At 43.9% G+C, this 22,281-nt stretch overlaps 1 protein-coding gene across 2 annotated transcripts; it reads left to right on the top strand.

The window, feature by feature from the left end:
• Positions 1–619: 619 nt before the first annotated feature.
• On the top strand, positions 620–22,208 carry LOC128302034 (protein MON2 homolog). 2 transcript variants are annotated; one of them, XM_053038749.1, is made up of 11 exons: positions 620–1,590; positions 14,601–15,063; positions 15,094–15,741; positions 15,832–17,471; positions 17,549–17,974; positions 18,057–18,210; positions 18,277–18,808; positions 18,915–19,304; positions 19,360–19,851; positions 19,920–20,002; positions 20,083–22,208. In XM_053038749.1, exons 1-11 carry the CDS (start codon positions 1,471–1,473, stop codon positions 20,334–20,336), a joined length of 5,202 nt encoding a protein of 1,733 aa, XP_052894709.1. In that variant the 5' UTR covers positions 620–1,470; the 3' UTR covers positions 20,337–22,208. The 2 variants fall into 2 exon arrangements, with proteins under 2 accessions (XP_052894709.1, XP_052894708.1); XM_053038748.1 differs by having other exon boundaries at positions 14,601–17,471; positions 18,057–18,808; positions 18,882–19,304.
• The last annotated feature ends 73 nt before the right edge of the window (positions 22,209–22,281 follow it).

The raw sequence follows: 22,281 nt of genomic DNA, 5'->3' as shown, positions 1-22,281 counted from the left end.
AGCAGGACTCATATAAGTTGTGAAGGACGTGGAGAACTTGATTTAACCCACAGCAGGAAAATCAGTCCCTTGTTTGAGAGTGATTGCGACTTATGAGCGTTCCTCTAGTTTGAAAAACAGGACCTCTACCTAAAGCGTATAGTAAAGGGACTAGGTGGACGATATAGATTTAACATGGTGGGCCTATGGTGAATTGTGAATTTGCCCCATGAACAATTTCCCACATCACACACTCTGTTCAACTTCATTCTGCTTGAAATCATAGGACGAAGTTAAAAGAGAACGCGAGCCACGACTTCTTTCTGATTTCACAACGTTCCCGAGCGATAATTTGGTGTCTCTATGATTTCATCACAGTTTCATGCGCCACTGCGCCACGCAGTTTTAAATCTAAGCACTCAAATTACTTTCTTCGGGTTTTCTTATCTTTCTATTTATTGATTCAAAATGAATGAAGTCGATGAAAATTTTCTCACCATGAAGCGGCAATTCATTTGTGTTACTTGGGTAAACAGTATCGAACACCTTTTGGCCTACTGTCAAGCTGACATGCAATCATGACAGCACAGCAAAATATGGAACAGGGAAAAAACAGTGGAAAAAAACTTTGCAAACGAATCGAAAGAATGATGTGTACACATACGACTCACCATCAGCGCAACGCGCACTGAAAAATACCCTAGTTCTGTGCCGGAGGCCGTGTTGGAACCCAATTTATCGTGTGTGAACCCCGAGGGCTGTTTCAATTTGTGCTGTTTACAGATCGTACGCGACCACCCAGCCGACGGTCATGCTGTGAAGAGTCGGGGTTCCTGCATTGCAACGTATGCACAAGTTTTCGGTGCATTCCGAGTCGGTCATTGGAAAAAGATTTGCCGATGAAGTGCACCTTTCGTGCGTACGTGTGTGTTTGTCAAATTGTCCATAAAGCAATGTATCTGCAAAAAAGTGTTTCGGATGTCTAATGGAAGGCATACGTCTCGCGGTAAACATGTACAACCATTTTTCGCTTTGGTTCTACGTGGCCTGTTGAAGAATTTATGAATGAAACACTTTATGTAGTTTCGGGAGTGTGCGTATGTGTTTGTATTACTGGCGTGAAAAGGTAGTTGAAGATGCTACCATGTGATGAAGGTTAACCTACACTGTATCAAGGTTGGATAATAATAATCGTCGCAATAATAATCCCCCCAAAGTGCTGGCCCCCCAGCGAGCTGTAAGTGGAGTGAGTGAGCGAGCGGGTAATAGCGGATAGTAAAGCAAAAGTGAAGTGTTGGAAAATCCTCCTTACGTAAGGTGGTAAGTTAATAGTGCAAGGAAAAGTGCAATATTGGGAGGCAACCAATATCTGCAACCGGAGTTACAACCCGGAGCTATTCGCTGTTTTTACGACGACGTTTCACCGCGGTAATCGAGTGGTAGCGGAGACGATTGGTTGGTAGACGCGACACGCAATTCACACGCATCAGAATGTCGTTCGTCAGTGGTACCACCGACACCGAGGCGGCACAAAAGTTTCTCGAGGTGCTGCAGAACGATTTTCGCAATCTATCGCTCGAGACGAAGAAAAAGTTTCCACAGATCAAAGAGGTAGGTTCTCGTATGCTTTTTTGTTGTTGTGTGTCTATCAGAAGATATGGTTTTCAAGTATTATGCATCTTACACATAGCCTCCGCTCACGTAAACGCGGCCCAGCAAATAAACCACGCCAATAAAAGAAGACGTGCCACAAAAAGCAATATCCTTTCCATCAAGGCAATACCATCGGTGGCGGAAATGTGAGAAATGATATAGGCATGTTTTATAGTCAGCCGAATGTCTACACACACCATTTATCAGCTGCTTCCATGCGCCGCCCAGCGATTGCGGCCGAAATCGACGGCTATTTCTTCCCCAGCTATTATTAATCATCGAAACTCGACACTTGAGCAAACTGATAAAATGATAGCGCGCGTACCACCGGCCACATTTTGTGTGGGTTTGCTGGTGGCTTTTCCTTTTCTATGCCGTCGATTTATCCGATTCAACGAGAGATGGGTGTTGGGGCATGTTCAATCAATGCCCTTTTTTACTGTATCAAGACAAAATTATGTAATATCTTGAATCTTTTTTAAAACTTAAGGACTTGCGGCTTGTCTAGATCTTATCTTTCGCACGTCCAGATTTAATTGAGATTCGAGGAGCGATCGATGAGATAATACAAAAACATGATGCTAGGTAATTACATACCTTTAGGCGCTGTTACCCCACAGACCCTAAGAGTACTTATGAGTATTAGAATAATAATCCCGAACAAATAGTGTTTATCATTCTATTTTTTAATCCTTGCTTAGAGGGAAACGTATCGTCCGATGTTGGTACTTAATTACGATGTCTCACTTTATCTCTGAGCAGTGGTCGACAAAGTGCGGTTCTTTAGCTTGTGGCATGGCTATTGCATTGATTACCTACTATAAGGACTAACAATAATTATAAGTAAAAGAACACTTAACCCCAGAGATAGACGGTACCACTTACACGCAAGGTCGGAGATAGGCGGTTTACAAGCGCAAAATTAAATCATACATATGAAACCAGATCTATTTGTTTATGTTTCTGTCAAAAAGGCATTTGCAATGAGGAATGCATCACGAGTAAAAAAGGACACCCACTTTATAACTTTCCTGCATCATCCTGCACTCTGTGAATTGTTGCAGTTCGCTTTAATAGCGTTTCTTAGGGACTGTCTGTGGCTGTATCTTTATGATATTAGGCTCGTTGTTCCCGAAAGTTTGCCGACCACTGTCCTAGCGGTATTTTGATGCACCGACACCTAAAATCATTTGTGCTAATTTACTTTCACCTCGATGGCCGAAGTCGCTGTGTCTATCTTTAACTCTATTTCTCTTTATTGCCATAGCATCGAAGATACTGACGTCGATGATGTCGTCTACAGTTCATTTAATTATGATCGCGATTGCCATCCATGAGGACGGTTAGTGTTACCTGAAGCACTTATTTTTCCACAACCAAGCTGCAACGGTGATTTTTTACGGATTATTGCACTACCAATGGTTTTAGGTAAATGTACTCCAAGCGCCCCAATGAATGCTGGACCATTTTGCGGCAAAATGGAACTTTAAACGAATTATTTAACAACACACTGCAGAACAATACACAGCCAAGCGGATGGGATATGTACAGGATTACAAATGAAGTGACCACCGCCGAGTTTATCCGTTTTTTCCGTTACAGTTCATCCATGGTAAATGGCGTGTGCTGGCTAATTAAAATGATTATTTCTGTTAAAATATTTAACATTGCGTCCATTTTGTGGTGGTGGTGGTCTCTCTCCCTCCGAAAGGTCCCTTTTTCCTGCGAGGGTTTGTATTCTGTTCTGTCAGCAAAATTTCGCTTTCTAGCCCGGATGTTTGCTGGCCATGGCCATAAAACGGAGCCGAGGAAACGAGATGAAACGCGCAACAAGGGAGTTCAAAATAATAGGAACATTGTTGAGCATTATAAATTAGATTTACCCCAAAAAACGAGCTTCCTTTCGCATGCTTTCCCTATTGTTGTCCCCCTGACCCGTCACCTTTCCAGCGAGCATGCTGCCGACCGTTGGCATCCTTTTTAAACAGTTTAGCAAATTAGTCCACCATCGAACGGGCGTAGTTGTCGGTTGGTATTTGCTGCAGATGATAGGAAATGTGCAGTCGTATCCTTCAGTAAACTGGTTACTGTTCCAGAACGACCCAACACCGGTTTTGCGGTCAGAGGTAGTGTAGCGAACGGATTAAATCCTAGTCGGCCTGAGGTTCAACGGCCTTCGAATCGTGTCCACCACTACAGGACAAGGTAATCTAATTCAATATTTATCCGTCACGGCAGAGGCACGGAACGTTTTCTAGTATGGCTTAATGCCGTGGGTAGTCCATCGAATTTTCAGAGGCATCACAAATTGGATGTAATAAAATGCCCCCAATAGTAAAAGGATTTCAGGGACGTGAATGATGAATACTAAACTTTAAATTGGTAAGGATGCTTTCCATCTCCAAAAATGATGGCGCACTTCTTAAGGCCACTCTAAACTCTGCTCAAAAGTGGGCCTATCTTGCGATGTTGGAACTCCTGAAACGAACGTCTCGTTAGTGTTGAATTCCAGCGGGACTCAATGTAGAGCTCTTGCACGACACACAAAATCAGCAATTAATTGATCGGAATGGATCTGTAGATGTAGCTTGTGGGGTGCTCTTTATGTAAACTTTAGAAGAGGGAGAACATTTGTGGCTAATATAATATGAACTCTGCTCGAAAGCAACGCGTCACCGTTCACTGCTGACCATCATTGGATGCAATTTGATTACAATTAATTATTCAAACATTGTAGAAAATTGTGCCATGCACCCGAAAACTGGTCGACGCCGTGCAGGAAACTTTACCATTTCGCTTTGTTATCAATGAAAATTGCCCTAATGGTGGCGTGTTGCTGTTTGAAAGAAAAGGGACACGCTTTAACTATTGCTGGCAAAAATAAAATCAAAATAGAAGAAACGAGGAAAAAACATTCTAACAATTCCCTCAAAGTGGTGTTACTGAATGGAGCCATCGAAAGTTTAAACTCCCATTCCAAGATGCACAAGAGAGCTTCCCCATTAGCCTCGGATGCACTTTTGAAGTCGGGACGGGTAAAGTTGGTTTGTACAGGTTTTCTTTTTACTGTGGGAAACTTCCGTGGCAAGGAAGAAACGCTCTGCCGTTCTAAACTGTACAGTGAGATTCAAAATGAAAGAACCACCTCAAATAAAGCCCAATTTATTTACTTAAATCGTTCCTTCTATTATTGTAAGCCATAACTGCTGTTTATTGTATTATTGAAATACCTGTAGCGTGTTGTTACGTTCCATTTTCAAAATAATGTTTCAGAACAGCACACTTTCGTGTAAACGCAAGATGGGGTCAGAATTTGTTGAAAAATAACAGACTTGTTTGAAGAAAATAACTGATTACTACAAATTTAAAAAAAATAGTTGAGAAAATACATACATTGATTAATGCATTTTTTAGTTTCATTTAGAAATATTTTAACCAACATGTTATGAGTATTTTTTTTGTTTTTAATTCGAGGATTAGAAACGGGTTTGTTATTTTTTTTTTTCATTTATTCTTAAATTTTGAACGGAAGTCTTTATTTATCAAAAATATGAACATATTAACATAACTTTAATCGAATCTCATATAAGTTTTATCGGGTTTTACTAGAAAACACGCTACAAGTCGTTTGAAGTTTATTTTGTGAGTAATAATAATAATGAATAACGGCCGAAATTATTCTATTGGTATCTAAAGTACAATTAATAGTAGTTTATAAATATTTCCTTCTCCGAGCAATAGAACACCTTATAAGGCACCACGGGTGGGTTCAATTTTTTCATTAATGTTCATCAAATAATGGTAATTACAAATATATAAACAGTAGCTGAATAAAAACGTTACGCTGTTAGATAGTACGCTCGGCCTTAACCGTAAGATCTGAAGTATCAAGTTATGACAGTTCCGTACGATGACATTTTCCGTATGATTTTTTGTCGCCCTTACACTAATCCGACTTAAAATGTTTAGTTTATAGGTATGTATTTAAGGTATTTTTTAAGGAAAAGCATGATGGTAGCGGTGCCGATTTTCACACGAACGGACCGGACCAAAATCCCAACCGGACCAATACCCCACAACAAGGACTGCCCGACTACGTGGTAAAATAAGTCGATACGGCCAGGCCGTTCTAATGAAACCAAAAAATAACATCACAATCATTAATTTGAATTAATGTACTGAATACTTCGCGTACAATGATAATTGTCAGTCACTGTACATACGCGAAGCACATTTGAAGGCACTACTTCACGTGTAGTCATTTATTTCGTCCGGCATTACACAACACCATCGAGCCAGTTCCTCCGATGTTGCATGCATGGGACCGGAAGTAAGTATCCTTTAATTCTTGAAAGCTTTAACGAAACATAAAACCATTCCACTGAAATGCCGGCTCGTACGTACATTGAGCTGCTGGGGGTGACAGAAAATGTTTATAAACCGCAGTATAAATAGATTTTATTCGTCTCGGCCAGCATCGGACATCGATGGGAGGAAACCACAAACGTCAAGCAAACGAACCGTCTTGGCTTTTATTTAATCAGATCGGATGCTTCACTGCTGCCCGTATTATTATTTCGTTTGTGGCAAATCTTCCTTTTCCAATCTTGTGCCCGATACTGTGCCCGGTAGTCTTTTTATCCAAAAGGGCAGCAAAAGCCGAAAATCCTTCCCATGTTTCTTTGCCACGATAGACCTGCGTTTTTATTTTGAGAAGAAACAAAGCACAACACAGTCTCTAGGTAGAAAGCTGTCCCGTTCTTTGACATCCGGCTTATTGGATGTGGTGTGGACTGCTAGAAGATCGTGTTTTGGGGGGACGGTTAAGAGGTGACCATCCATTCGGTGAGAAGGACATGATTTTATATATATATCATACGAGACGCTCACCAATCCCTCCTTCTTGGTGAGAAGAAACTGTTGCCACAGACCATTTCGTCTGTCCACAGCTGCACACAGGATTTGTCACGAAATGTTTGCCACCGAGCCGGCATCGCCTTTCTAACTCCGCCAAAACGGTAAGGCCCTGTCGGTGGAGCAAAATGGCCAACACTTTCTCAGCCGCAGCCTAGCAACAATCTTCCATGGTTTTATTTCGTCCTGTGTTTGTTTGTCGTTTCGGTTAGAAGTGTTGATTTTGAGGTTTTATTCTTTCGTCCCCCTTCCCCCCGGTTTTGGGTTCATTTTATCCGAAAAGGATTTTGTGGCTGAGCTGATTTACATGGTTTAGCTTTTTATGATTAGCCCATGTGCGATGGTTATGCATGATATATGAAATGGCTGTGTAAGCTGCCCGACCCATATCTATTAATCTGTTAATTAAAGCGTGTTTTCCCTTCACGTAATACTCTGGCATTAGACATTGTTAAATCATGCAAATGTTAATTAAAATTTGCGTATGCAGGCAGGCAGCATACAGACGAAGAAATGACACATTAGCACGTTCTTATCCATTAAATATTTCATTCGTTGTAAAAATGCGTCCCCGCGTGATGGTAACTGGTCAGGTCGCTCGCTAGTAATAAAGTAAAATGATGCGATTTAAAACAGTTTCGGGAGTGTCAAAACATAGTCCGAAAGGATCAATAAAAGTGCCGTTCGAGCAACTGTGCATCATCAGGTGTGCTGGAAGCAATTGTGAACATTAAAGCTTAACCGATGACGTTTGGGGGGTTGCGAAAAATTCTGCTTACCGAATAGGTACCGGCCCTACAAAGTATTGAATATCAAATGAATCATATTGTTTGTTTCTTTTTACTTATCAAGCGCTAGAATTGCTAAACCGCTTACGATCGAGCACCGTCGTCAACCAATCAATATTTAGTATAGTATAAATTAAGTAGAATTAGAATCGTTTACAATTTCATTGTTTAAATATTGTTGTTTGGTTGTACGTAGCCTTCTTGCTTTTCTAACCTAAATTCATAATATAGTAAGAGTATTAAATAATTATCTGTTTGTTTACTTATTTTGTGTTAGACATTGAATCTGATTGAAGCCAATCCATAATCCTGGCCTTTCGGGTCGTTGCATCAACGCCACAACTTCAACTCAATGGACGACCTAAAAGAACTTTACGGACTGGGTCGTCCGGTGTCATTCTCATGATGTGACCAGCCCACTGGAGTCCGGTCAATGTAATCCGTTGTACAACATTAAGTTGGCCGTACAGCTCGTAGAGTACGTCACTGTAGCGGCTCCTACATAATCCTGGATTGATTTATAGAAGATGGTCCCCGAAGTTTTCACCTCCATCTGGCTGGCCTCTCTAGCGCTAGATTGAAGAGTAGACAAGCTAGCCCATCTCCTTGGTGCTATGAAAGGGCCCTTAGAGTTTTCCATCCTCCATCACCTGGCATATGACGTTGGTCATTGTCATTCGTAATAATCTGGTAAGTTTGACCGGGATTCCAAAAGAACTGATTGCGTCCTAAAGATTTACCCTGGCTATGTTGTCGTATGCCCTGGCCTTGAAGTCGATGAAGAGATGAAAGCAGTGTAGCTGCTGCTTCCGTCATCTTCTCCATGATCTGCCGCATGGGGAGGATCTGATCTGATCAGTGGTTGTTTTTCCGTTTCGAAATCTACTCCTCTACGAAAGGGACAAGACGATATTGTAATATAATTGAGAATATTTTGCAGGCGGCTTTAAGAATGGTATTTGCTATTAACCATTCTTAAAGATTTACAAATTCGTATTCAACGATCATTCGATCGTGTGTTGTGTCTACTAATCGATGTACTGAAAATGTGGCAAAATTTTCACAATTTAGAAAAATCGATAAGTGGCGTGATCTTAAAGTTGTGCAAAAGGACTGTGTTTATTTAACAAACGTTTAAATCGCGGCCAAATGTCGTGAATTTATTGTAAATAAAAAAACTTAAAAGCGCTCTGAATTTTGTTTTGAAACTACAACGGTCGCTAGAGATAATATCAAAACATTTCATTTCATTCGTCTTTGATTTATCATGTTTTCTGCCATAATTTTCTCATAATTGACATAATTTTGAAAAGGACTGCATTAATTTAACAAATTTCATAACGTGGGTAAAATTTTGTGGAATTTTAACAAAATAAATTTCATATTCGTTGGTGATTTGGTTTCACAGCAACAGGGGTGTTTAAATCAACTTTAAACTTTAATTAACCTTAATTGTATTATTTTTTGAACTACCAGGACCAGAGAACAAATAATTCACTCTCTCCGTTTACAACTACCTTTTCTGCCATACCGCAGCACAGCAAATAATACCGATTGAATTACTTCGGAGTGCCCGTACCGATAGTTGGATCATGTTGATTTGTTAATTGTCCCCAATTGCCTTAAAAACCGCATATATGCGGCCAACGTTACATCCTCCGATAATTCCCACCTATCGTCAATCTCCATTTCGTACCAACCGAGGGCTTTTATCCGGTGTCTGTTTATTCATCTTCAATGGATGGCGTACTATCAACTGTACCGATGAAGTATCATTGCGACCGTGATGGGATTTTACATCCGCGTCCTTTTTGGCGAAATTTTCCTACTGCCTATTCATTGGCTTTTCCATTCAATCGGACGTCTGAGTCCCACGGGGCAGTACCGTCGGTTGAGATCGCTAGGGCTTCGAGCAGCCTTCCATTTCCACCCATCCATTTCACAGCCACTGCTTTGGCTTTGTGCTGCTTATTTAGTAATAGCATGCGGTCCCACGGAGGTGTGAGCGTTTAATTAGATAGCACCCATGTTTGAGCTAATTCCTGGTGTTACCCATCACTAACCACCCGCCGTTGATTCCCACCCACGGCGGGAAAACACCGCACCAACGTACGGATGTTCGTAATAAGCTGTTTTAGCAAACCGCACCAAATGTATGTGTGTTGTTACCGGTAGCACCGGTCCTGTTATCCTTTAGGAAGAACTACAGCGAAGGGGTATGGGAAATATGGAACACGTGCCATGCTCTGGTGTACCTATCGTGGATCATGATGGCCCTTCTGTACCATGAAACGATTATGATATCAGACCACCACTACACACAGCATCGACAGCAGTTTTTCCACGCAAGGAACGTCCGCTTTTTGCCGAAAGGATTAATGTGTTTTACCAAATGACTTTCAAAAAACAATAGCCTTTTCGGTGATGAAAAAATAATAATAAAATTAAAAAAGTTTTGTCAAATTAATCACCAGCAGCATCACGGTTGCTGAAACAGGTTGATGTAGTGAAATTAAAAATAATAAATCAAATCCTTGGACATTTTATTTTTCTATTCACACGGGTTTGTATGAAATATTTACTAATCTGCAGCGTAAGTAAATCAAAATCCTGCCCGCAGGAAGGGTTTTTTGTAACGTGTGTGTGTTGATGTGGAATGTTTAATTATGTTTTATTACATTCTAACACCATGCATTGATACAGTTGCCATTTATGGGCATTCTTGTGCTGTGCGCGCGTTATGTTAAAGCGTGGCAAAGCACGTGGTCTTCAGTCGGACTCAATTTCCCATGGGGTATTTTTAATTACGACAAGTTCCTGCAGCAAGCCTGCTAGCTTAGTAATGTAATAGCTTGCGTTCCGGGTGGAATTTTGTGCTTTTAACGACGTAGATTACAGCAGGTAATGCAACGAGATGTTGAAATGGTGTACGGACATCCACCACCACCACCGCCGAACCATTATGCCTGTTTTGCCATCAACCGGGAAGCAATAAATTAGGGTGCAGGCGGACCAAACGCGGCTCGGGTACGATTGTTGCAGCACCGTTGCTTCGACATTAAGTCCCCGATACACCACATTGTTTATCACCGATTCACAGGTGCACGATAATGGGCTGAGGGAAAAATCATAATCATCACGCATATCGTTTCCCGCCCTTTTACCATGTTGAGCATGTGGTGTGCGTGGGGTTTCCGACAAAAAAGGGGGTCCTTATGTTCCGAGACAATCGATTACATACGCCACATAGCGTTTAGCGTGCCACATGGTAGAGAATACGACCGAAAGAGTTGTTCCGCCCTGTGTTTCTATGGGCATGTGTTTGAAAGATCTTGCAGCAAGAAATAAAATTTGCGGTGCTTTGTTTTGATAATTTGCGACCGGAAAACGTATACGGCATTTGGAAGGATGCTCTAGAACAGAGGACGTTGTGGTGTGTAGTAGTGACGGGTGAAGCAATTAAGTGCTGCCATCTGCACCACCCGTCCTTTCGGTGGGAAACGATCCGGAAAAGGAGTCTAATGAGTGGTGCTTAAGATTACTGATATGAGATTGGCGACAGCACGATGCCTGCCTTCTCTTGAGTCACGTCAACCCAACCGAGATGCCGAAACGTGATCATGCATTAACCGGAAGGTGAATTAATCATATAGAGCTGGCTGGAGCTCCGGATTTCTTTCGCTCCAAATAATCCTTCCAGCCCTAGGGATTGATGTAAATCCCCACTGTAGGGGACAACAGTTTCCTTGGAGCAAGAAAATCGTTAAAAAACTTATCCGTAAGGGATAAAGTTGATGTAGGCCTGTATATGAGACCCCGGAAAGGGTTTCCCATTCTTTGTGATGCTTTGTTTGAATAATTTGTTCTTATTTCAAAAGTTTCGTAGAGGGTACACGTGATCTTTCAGAAAACGTGATACGGAAAGCTAGTCTGATAAAGTTTCTCATAGTGTGTACACAGCAAATGGGGCAGTAATAGAACCACCCACAGATTTCTCCGCAGTTGGACGCATAAGCCTGTGAAGGGAGTAAATAAATGATTTATTAGTCAATCGTTTCCTGCAGTGTGCAGTACATATCTCCACGACACTTTCCGCATCATTTGAAACAAACCAACTGTGAATGGAAGGGAGGAGGACATACATTTGCATAAAAGTAGTACTTCCCCGGGTCTTCCCCAACGAGGAAGCGAAAGGATCTGTTCTAGTGTCGGCTACACCTGCACCTGGAATTCTTTTGTCATGCGAGGTACATCGTCGGTGAGTAATTGCCATACCTTTCCGGATTGGGCCTGTACCAAGCATCATTAGAATCGATTGCACTGTTTCGAATTTGTCATTCGTTTTGCATAATGTTTCCTGCACCTAGGTACCATTTTTGCTTTCTGTTTTGGGCGTTAGAAATTGCCATTAAAAATATTATTTGTCTTCCTGCATTAAAACCAACGGAGATTCCATAATCTACCACTCGTTTACTTCCGTGTAATATTCCAAATCCAAATGCTTTTGACGGCAATGGCTGAGTTTTATATTATATATATCTTCTTCACTACTGGCACTAAAATGTCAAGAGGTTTTGGCCAGCCATATCTGGCTTTCTTTGATTTTATTTACCCACAGCCGGATAGTCAGTTCTGCGTATGGGAGAGAATAATCCGGATGAGATTTTAGACCAGTTCTTTCGTGCAAAGACCGGCACCGCTACTATATACATAATTGTAATTAGTGATCTTGATGCTCTTTTAGACTTCAGAATTTCTCTTCAAGACCTCTGTGAACGTCTTATGTTACGTGTCACAAAAGCTGTGTATTGTGCAATTGCCCGTCCTAGTTTAAAATATGCAAGAATTCTGAAGACTACATTATAAGATTGCCATTATCGAATTAACTCAACGTAAGCTACCATAAGCTCCTTTGTGGCTCAATTGACACCCCGTCTATTCTAGCAAACTTAAACTTTCAGACACCAGACAGCAGGAATTTTCTTGGCCTACAGCTCATTTTAATACGAAGTTGAGATGTACATGCTTCAGATCCCATAATCCTCGGATGAAAATAATTAATATTTGCATTTCATTGCGAAACAATGTCGTTCTCGTTAATTCAACCTTAGAGACGATTTTACAAAGCTATAGAGAGAACCGTATTCCTTCGTTGTTAACTGTTAATGTTTAAATACTTTAGGAACGATAGCTCATGAAAGAATGATGTTGATAAAAAATATTGAAGTTTAACTGTTAGTATTTGCCTAAGCTTTGTCGTGGTTCTTGGCGCTCCACTGTCTGTCCGTGATGGTTAATTCGATTCTCTTTTTTTGAGATAAAACAAAATGTAAATCGATTCTAAGTACCATTAGGAGGGTTGGCGATAATTCGTAAAACGTTACTCCTAGCCATTTACCGTTCAGTAATTTTTCATCAGAATCTTAAGTCACTCCTTCTGCGAGATCGCCCGCTGGCCAGAAGTGACTGGTTTCAACTGATACTTTCACATAATAAAGTTAATCTTCAACCAGGTACTTCTTCAATGTTTGGTCGAAAGTTTCAACTTCTAAGGGGGAATTTCAAAGCTCACTTTTCATTCGATCTTCAACATTAGATCCTGCTGTAATTTACGATGATGACCAGCTCAAGTTACTACTACTGCTACTACTCAAGCTAGCTACTTCTGTTTGCCACTATGGCCGTGATGCAGATGGAAAAGAATAATTGAGATACTATATGATCTGTATTTGAAGGACTCGAAGTGTCTCACAATGTAAACTATCATTTATTTATTTATTTACTTATTTTAAATTATCTGCTGCAAGGGAATTATAAAAATTGTCTTATTCCTTCAGGAAGGTAGGGAAAAAACAACAAAATGCTAACAAATTACATAGAACGCTAATAAGAATAAAAAGTCGAGGACTCGCGTGGATGTACAATGAAAGGGGAGGCACAGATATGCGAGCTATTGAAGACCGACAGTATCATTTGTATCTTTCTTAAACTTTTTTTAAACTTTCATATAATAAGTCTTACTAAAGCTTTATAACGTACTGCACAGACTTATCAAAAAATTAATCAAAACCTCGTCTAAATCGATTCTTGCTCAGTTATCATCATGGAATCGACTAAGATCAAAGAGAAGCAAGAACGAAAAAGGTTCTAGAATCAGTAAAATAGCTTCATTTAAAAAATATATATAAAAAAATGTTAAGGCAATTAATGAAACAGTAATCAATAATAATAATAATTATTATCCAATTAATAAGTAATAAAAGATTATCCAACGCATCTGAATTGAATGACAAACGAAAGGATATTCGGGAGGATCAACGCGTAAGCAGGTATAATAATGCAAAATGAGATAAATACTAAACTCATAATCACCTATTTGCTTATTGTCTTTAGCTCCCTAAAAACCATTACTGTAACCGAACTATGATTTGCACTATTGTGCGACTACATCTTGTTCTACTGAAGCCATTGTATTCTACAAACCATTCTGCCCAATGCTCGACTAACGGTTGAGCCGGTTGATGCCTCTAAATTGACTACCATTGTTGCGTATGAAACACTGAAAAACAACAATACAGATACAGTTGTTATAGCTGTATACCTTCACAAATTTCCAACCCCAGTGCATCGTGCGGAACAGGATGGAAAGATTTTTGCACTCTCAAAACAGAAAAACCGAAGCACTGCGTCGAAAGTTCTGTAAATGCAGCGAACCAGCGCATAGAGACGCATCAACAGCGAAACACAATTCCATCTCCTCGTTCGTTTGTCATCGGATTGTACTTTTGTTTATGTTAACGGTGGTATGGTTGCCCGTGTTGCTAAACCTTTCTACAGTGCGGAGACAACAGCCCACGCTGATGCCACATTATGGTACCGATTTGTGTGCAGCTTAGTTACCCAACAATTCAGTCTGCTCGGTTCTTTACCTTTACCCATATTCCGTTTGTGCCGTGGCAGATTCTCATCCGTTCCCGTCGTGCGGTTTTACGCTGACAGGAAATTCATGTTCTATGCTAATTAAGCGGCCTGGTTGTTCTAGTGTTAATCTTTTGCTATTGTTGCAACCACCATCCGACACTGTCGGTGTGTGATTTTTATCACTTGTTTTCCGGTTTTTTCTTGACGAGTTTTCACCCCCTTTCTTCAGGTCTGTACCGTGTAGTGTGACGAAATTTTGTTTTTTCGGACTCTGTTCTGTCTTTTTTCTAATTTTTCCTCTTACCATTTCTTTCCATGTTGCCGTGCGACGCTTTGCATCCCCAGTCATGCGAGGAAGCGATCCTGAAATTGAAATCGGCCGGTGCTAATCCGCAAACACCTGTCTACTATGTGGTCAACCAGATTCTTTACCCACTGGTGCAGGGATGCGAGTCGAAGGATTTGAAAATAATCAAATTTTGTCTCGGGATGATGCAGCGGCTCATCACACAACAGGTGGTGGATCAGAAGGGGGCGCGCTACATCACCGACACACTCTGGATGCTGATGGAGAACGGTACGGAAGAGGTGAAGGTACTGCAAAGCGTCACGCTGCTGCTCACCACAAACACGGTCGTGCACGGGGAAACGCTGGCGAAAACGCTGGTCCTCTGCTTTCGCCTACACTTCACGAAGGACTCGACGACGATCAATACGGCCGGTGCGACCGTCCGGCAGCTGGTATCGCTTGTGTTCGAGCGCGTGGTCGCCGAGGAGGCGGAAGCGGACGCTAATCAGGACGAACGGCGTGAGGTGAACCTGGAGGAGTTGAAGCTAGCGACGGGGGTCGCCCCGAAAGGTTTGCTTCCGTGCGCGGCCGACGCATTTCTGCTGTTCCAGGATCTGGTACAGCTGGTCAACGCTGACCAACCCTACTGGCTGCTGGGCATGACCGAGATGACCCGCACATTCGGGCTGGAATTGCTCGAGTCCGTTCTCACGCAGTACACGTCGGTGTTTTACAGAAATCCCGAATTTAGCTTTCTGCTGAAAGAGCGCGTCTGTGCGCTGGTGATAAAGCTCTTCTCGCCCAACATCAAATATCGCACCATCGCCCCACAGGCCGGCGTAGGCGGTGCAGGAGTACAACCGGGCGGTGGTGCACCGCACGACAAACCGTACTTCCCCATCAGCATGCGGCTGTTGCGTGTGGTTTCGATACTGATCCAGAGGTATCACAGTCTGCTGGTGACGGAGTGCGAAATCTTCCTATCGCTCATCGTAAAGTTCCTGGACCCGGACAAGCCGGCATGGCAGAGATCACTCGCGCTGGAAGTGCTGCACAAGATGACCATCCAGCCGGAACTGCTCATCTCGTTCTGCCGGTGTTACGATCTCAAGGATCATGCGACGAACATCTTCCAGGACATTATCAACTCGCTCGGCACGTACGTGCAGAGTTTGTTCATCAATCCGCAGCTGCTCAGTGCGTCGCTTGGAACCGGCGGTGTCGGTGGAGGTGGTGGTGGTGGTGGTGGTGGCAGTGGAGGTGGTGGAAGTGGTAGCGGTATCGGAGGAACCTCTGGACAGCAGTCGCAGCTGATGGGCGGTATGCCCGTCGGGCCGGGAATCTCGCCCCAGCCCGGTTTCATTTTTCGCGGTGTGTTCCTCCCGCTCGTGGTCACATTCCCGAGCGGGCAATCGAAGTCTACCTTTCTGGAGATGCTGGACAAGATGGAACCACCGCCCATCCCGGATGGGTATGGTATATCGGTGGCGTACGCCTGCCTGCTCGACATCGTACGCTCGATTTCACTCTCGATACAGGGTCCGTCCCAGCTTGGCGAGGAAACTCCGGCACCCTATCTGCAGCGGGTCAGCGAAGCGGACAAGGCACTGCACATTCAGCTGATACACTCAAGCTGGCTGGGATTACTGACGGCGCTGGGTCCACTGATTGATGCCGCGACGGATGAATCCTCCACGGAGAGCGTGCTGAAGGCAATCCAAAACTTTGCGGCGCTGTGCGGTCTGCTGGAGCTGCACACGCCGCGGGATGCCTTCATTACGGCGCTTTGCCGTGCCTCGCTGCCGCCGCATTACGCGCTGTCGGTGCTGAACGTGAACTATCAGGGTAGCGCGTTCAAATCCCACATGCGCCTGGGCAGCCAGGACATGACGGCGGCGGGCATTGGCTATCACGGAGGTACCTACGCGGACATCGATCAGCAGCAGCAGCAACGGCACCCAGTGGTGGCCGTTGGTACGCCGCTCCCAACGTCCTCACTTCCCGTCGGTGCCCACCAGGGACCGGTGCTGTTGACCGCCAAAAATCTGCAGTGCATGCGTTCGGTACTGCATCTGGCCCACTGCCACGGTAGCATACTGGGCAGCTCGTGGCACATTGTGCTCACCACTTTGCAGCATTTAGCGTGGATTCTCGGGCTAAAGCCCTCGACCGGTGGAAGCCTGCAGGCCGTTCAGAAGCCTCCGACCGACGCGAACTCCATCACCCAAGTTATGACCGACCTGCCGGTTCTGTCGACGATGCTGAGCCAGCTGTTCGAGTCCAGTCAGTATTTGGACGATGTCGCACTGCACCATCTCATCGACGCCCTGTGCAAGTTGTCGCACGAAGCGATGGAACTGGCGTACAATAATCGCGAGCCGTCACTTTTCGCGGTGGCAAAGCTGCTGGAGACGGGTCTCGTCAATCTGTCCCGCATCGAGGTGCTGTGGCGCCCGCTAACGAACCACCTGCTGGAAATCTGCCACCATCCGCACATTCGCATGCGAGAGTGGGGCGTCGAAGCGATTACGTATCTGGTGAAGGCCGCCCTGCAGTACAAGTACGAGAGACCGTTGAAGGAGAATCTAAAGCTGCAGACGCTGCTGCTAGGACCGCTGTCGGAACTGTCGTCGGTCCCGCACGGTGACGTACGTCAGCGCCAGCTGGACTGTGTGTTGCTCGTTCTGAATGGGGCGGGTGAAACACTCTCGCATGGTTGGCCGCTAGTTCTCGGTATCATCGGTGCCGTCAGCGACCATCACGGTGAAACGTTGATCCGTATCGCTTTCCAGTGTTTGCAGTTGGTTGTTACAGATTTTCTACCCGTCATGCCCTGGCGTTGTCTCCCGTTATGCGTCAATACAGCGGCAAAGTTTGGTTCGCAAACTCAGGAGCTCAACATTTCACTGACCGCCGTTGGGTTGATGGTAAGAACTCGAGCCCGCATCATCGAAGCACTCTTTGGATTCATCGCCATTTCCTTCTTTCTGCCCTCTTCCTCCAGTGGAATATTTCAGATTACTTCAATCAAAATCAGGAGAAACTGTCGCAAACCGTTTGTGACGATATGTCGGTGCTACCGGACTTCCCGGGTACGTTAAACATGCCCCACTTCGACCGTTTGTGGATGTGTTTGTACGCCCGGCTGGGTGATCTGTGCGTGGATCCGCGTCCGGCCGTGAGGAAATCGGCCGGCCAAACTCTTTTTTCCACCATTTCGGCACATGGCGCACTGCTGAACCCACCGACCTGGCAGGCCGTCCTGTGGCAGGTGCTGTTTCCGCTGCTGGATAAGGTGCGGGCCCTGTCGAGCTGTGCCAGCAACGAGAAGGTCGACACCAGTGGTAACATTCTTATTCATCATTCGCGTAACACAGCCCAAAAGCAGTGGGCGGAAACTCAGGTCCTCACACTGTCCGGTGTGTCGAGGGTAAGTTGCACCTTGGTAGAACGAGCTGCAAAAGAGCATTGGTGGGCATTTTGACGCTTTTTTATCATCTCTTTTAATGCAGGTATTCAACACAAAGCGTGCACTGCTGCAGATGTTGGGTGATTTTCCCCGTGCTTGGGCACTGCTGTTGGAATTCATTGAAAACTCCGCGCTCAGTAAAAGCAACGAAGTGTCACTAGCAGCGCTAAAATCGTTCCAAGAAATCCTCTATAACCGTCCCACAGTACCTGCCGCAGGTGGAGCGACATCCGCTTCGACGGGTGGTGGTGCCGGAGATGAAGCTGGTGCGGTACGAACATCATCCGCATCCGCTGACGTCGACATTTGGAACGTAGCGTGGCGTGTTTGGTTAAATATTGGTGCCGAAAGTACCAAACCTCCATCCCTTGGTGACCTCTCCGAGAAGGGTGCCGGTGTAGGAGGCAGTAACAGCAGTGGCACTGAGGATCTATACATCCCCAGCCAAGCCTTCCTGACCGCCCTGGTACACATCTTTCCTGCACTGTTTCAGCACATACGAGCGCGTTTCAATAGCAAAGATCTGACGCAACTCTGTGCAGTGTTAATGAACGCTGTGGCCGTCCCAGTGCATAGTGATTCGACGCCTTACATTATGTCCACTATTTCGGATTCGTTGTTGACACCGTTGCACGACGGAGTGCTTGACTGCATGGAGCTGCTTCAGAAGGAGGCCATCCACGGTAGTGGCGGTGGGAGCGGAATAAAAAATATGATATCGGCCATTTTTAAGCAATTGTTAAGTTTCAGTAAATTTGCCTGTGCTCCACCGAGCTTTGACCGCGTTGAAACACGGTAAGATAATACGCTGCAGCTTAGTAGGTTAATATGCCACAAACTAATGTGTGTGTTACTTCCCATTGTGTAGACCGCTAAAATCGTCGAGAAGTGGGAGCGGTAGCACGGGCACAAGCACTGGAAACAATAGTACCGGCGGACTCATTCACCCCGTATCATCCACCACCAACGCGAACGGTGTCGAATGGGTCAGCATGAATTACATTCCGTTCGGTGAGAAAGCACTCACCGTTGCAGTAAAGCTTTACCAACAGACGGCCAACGATGTGGCGGTGATTGAGGGACAGATACTGCACGAAATCATCAAAGCGCTCCATCTGCCACTGTCGCTAAAATATAAGTGCATGTCCTCGAGCACATGGAAGTTGGCTATTTCGAGCCTGATCAGTGTGCTGCATACCGGGTTGCCAGTCTCGCGAAAACACCCGAAACAGTTTGCCGCTATGTGGAAAGATTTGGCAGACACATTGGATCAGTTTTTGTTTACGAAAAGGTGAGCTTAGTATGGGTTTCAATGTTGCATATTTATATCGTTAATTATATTGCAGCATTTGCATCGTCGAGGATCGCGGGCTTGATGAACTTATTTTGGATGAAACGATCGATTGTCAGGTGATCGAGCTGATACGCGATGAAATTCTCCCATACAGCCAAGAGATTCCGCAACAGTTCATCTTGGACGCGGTGGTAATCTTGAACAAGGGCTCGATCCATTCGGCAACGACCGGCAGCACACCGTTTGCCGGGTGTGAAACAGAGCTGAAACTGCGCGAAGAGTTTGCAAAGACGTGCTTCGAAACGTTGCTTCAGTTTTCGCTGCTGGAAGATCGCGTCGGTACAGTGGCTGCCGGTGCAGTCGACGAAAAGGATACTAATCAGGTGAACAACAACTCCACCCTATGCGATGGCCAGGGCAGTAAAACGTCCGAGGGAGGTATCGCGGGACAGTTAGCAATAACGGCACTGCTGCACCGGTTTGAGGAGGTTCTTAGAAAGTTCAACGAAGATGAACGGTTGAGTGGTAAATTTCCCTTACCAAGGTATGGCTAGCGATGTTAATCGATTATACGACCGTACAATAACTCATTCTTCTACCCCTCGCTTGTAGGTATCGTTTGTCGGAAATTTCGTTCGTGCTAAAAGCCGTCGCTACTCTTGTGATATCTATGAAAAAAGCGCCCCCTGCTAAAGGTAGGTCTCAGTTTGTAAATGTACTTTATTTGTTGTGCAGTTTAAGTTTACTAACATTTTCATCTTGTTGCACACTCCAGTTGGTACTACCGCCTGGGAGCAACTGATCAGTCTATATCCCTATCTGGTCGATTGTACAACTACCAGCTCAGCCGAGGTATCTCGTTCACTTCGTGAGGCATTGCTGCAATACTGTGATTTGCTTCGACCACCCCCGTGCGTGTCAACCGGTGCTGCAGATGCAAACGGTCACACTGGATCAGGCCATAGCAACGCCCTGACAACTACCAACAACAATGAGATTGTGAACACAAACGGTATCAGCCACTGTTAGCTGATGTCCAACACCTCGTCCAGTTTCTTCTTCCTCGTGTGGTACGATTCGGGTTTATTGATGAAGTTGCTGGTCTAGGTTTTGTAGTTTTCTTTACAAACCGGTCCAACACCGACCGATTATGAGAGGACACAACATTGGCAGTGCAAATTAATTTCGTTTATCCGAAATCTGATCGCCATACACTACGAAGAAATTGTCCAGACGGTTTTTGCCCCACCCCAGTCGTATGATGAATGAATTGTAGAGCGTAGGAAAGTGTATGCGAAGAAGGAATGTCATATGTTTCAAAGAAGCACAGCGCAATAGAGGGTGATATCGATCGCACTTATTCAACAGATATCGATTTACGTTAGTATTAGCATTATACGTTCATGCCGCTGCTATAAAAACAACAATGCGATTACATTTTTTCAAAAAATCAATGGTACTAACGACAAGGGGTTAGAAGAAATGATAATTGCACGGAGCTTTCTTAAGTCAAGTTCCCAGCGACCCAGTTCATCACACTTTAGTTACTACAGTAGCAAACCAATAAGATCCGATTTTGAACAAGAAAGTTCATACCGGTCACAGTATCATGCACAGTTTACTAAATTCAAAACCATTACATCCCGAAAGCCAATGCCGGTAGGATTATCCCTCTCCAAGTTTCATGCAGCTGTTTAGCTGTAAAGTATTTGTCCTTACCATCATATCGATACACAGTAAATAATTTACTTCAGTAGCGTAGAGAATGTTCTTGTAGTGTTCTTGTTCAATTCATTCGCCCGTAAGTTTGCATATTGCACGTTTTCTTCTACGAAACCCATATTCTACAATCAAACATTACCAAAAAATATCATCAAAACAAAAACCTCCGCAAAATGCAACTATTTCCAACAGCCACGGCTTTCTAACGTTCCTCGTTCCACACGTTCCAGTTAGAATTATTAGCATATTAGCAGCATTAGCACGATTTAGCATGTTGCAATGTACCAGTTCAAATGATTAGAAACAAATGCAAAAAAAAAACAACATCTGAATATGATTGTCCCAACATGTTTCATTCAGCTGACTTATGTTGCGTGAGATTGTGAGAGATTTCGTTTGCTAGTTTTGATTTAAATGATTGCACTCAAACAAAACCATAGTCCATGGTTGAACATAGTACTAATGTACACAGGTGGGCAAAGCTAGAGCTGATTGAAGAACGATCTGCCGCGAAAGTTTGGTGGATGTAGGCCAAATCCTCGACCTGACAAGATTCCTATTCCTATTTTATCCGCACTTAACTAGTTGTTAAAGGAGCAAAACTCGGCTAAGGAAGCGAAATCATCTTAAATGGTTGTGTTGTATGACGTGAATAAAGAGAGAGAGAAAAGAAAAGAAATCAACCCTAACCACAGGCCACACTCCGAATGCCGTTAAATATTCGACTATAAACCATAATTAAAAATCGAATTTTCTAAGGATCATAGAAGAAGTAATCCCTCCCTATCCCTATCTTTTCCTTTCTAGGTACCACAAGCTTCTTGTAATGATCCGCTTGCCACCCAGGATGTGTTAAAGAGAAATTTTACACTCGTAATACCAGGTGCGTGATTGTCAAAAAGAACTGGTGGTTAAACAAATGTGTCGTATTACATATTTTAACGTACGGTACAGCGCCCTATTCAGTTTTAGCAAAAAAAAGGAAACGGAAAACACTATTCACAGGTGGCGATTGCCAACTGGAATGGAGGAGTTTTAACGAATTTACATTGAAAAGGTATCTAAAATTCAAAATAAAGATTTATTAGTGACAACAGGAGAGCAACGTTGTTGGCCTTCATTCATTCATCTCCGGAGGACGGAGGTCTGATTTGAGATCCGATAAGAATAACTTTTTACTGTCACTGTGCAACATAACATTTCGAAATCGACTTTGATCAGAGTTGCAAAGCCGACCAGTTCCTGAACCTCT

Source organism: Anopheles moucheti, chromosome 3, assembly GCF_943734755.1.
Source record: "Anopheles moucheti chromosome 3, idAnoMoucSN_F20_07, whole genome shotgun sequence".
Classification (NCBI taxonomy): domain Eukaryota; kingdom Metazoa; phylum Arthropoda; class Insecta; order Diptera; family Culicidae; genus Anopheles; species Anopheles moucheti.
Note: the sequence above shows the minus strand (reverse complement) of the source record. Positions and strands in the feature narration are given on the sequence as shown.

Bases quoted from the DNA above. Each gene is read 5' to 3' on its own strand.
- LOC128302034 (XM_053038748.1), top strand. From the start codon at position 1,471: ATGTCGTTCGTCAGTGGTACCACCGACACCGAGGCGGCACAAAAGTTT. The intron at 1,591-14,600 runs GTAGGTTCTCGT...TTGCATCCCCAG, and splicing joins AGTTTCCACAGATCAAAGAG to TCATGCGAGGAAGCGATCCT. The intron at 18,809-18,881 runs GTAAGATAATAC...CCCATTGTGTAG, and splicing joins TTTGACCGCGTTGAAACACG to ACCGCTAAAATCGTCGAGAA.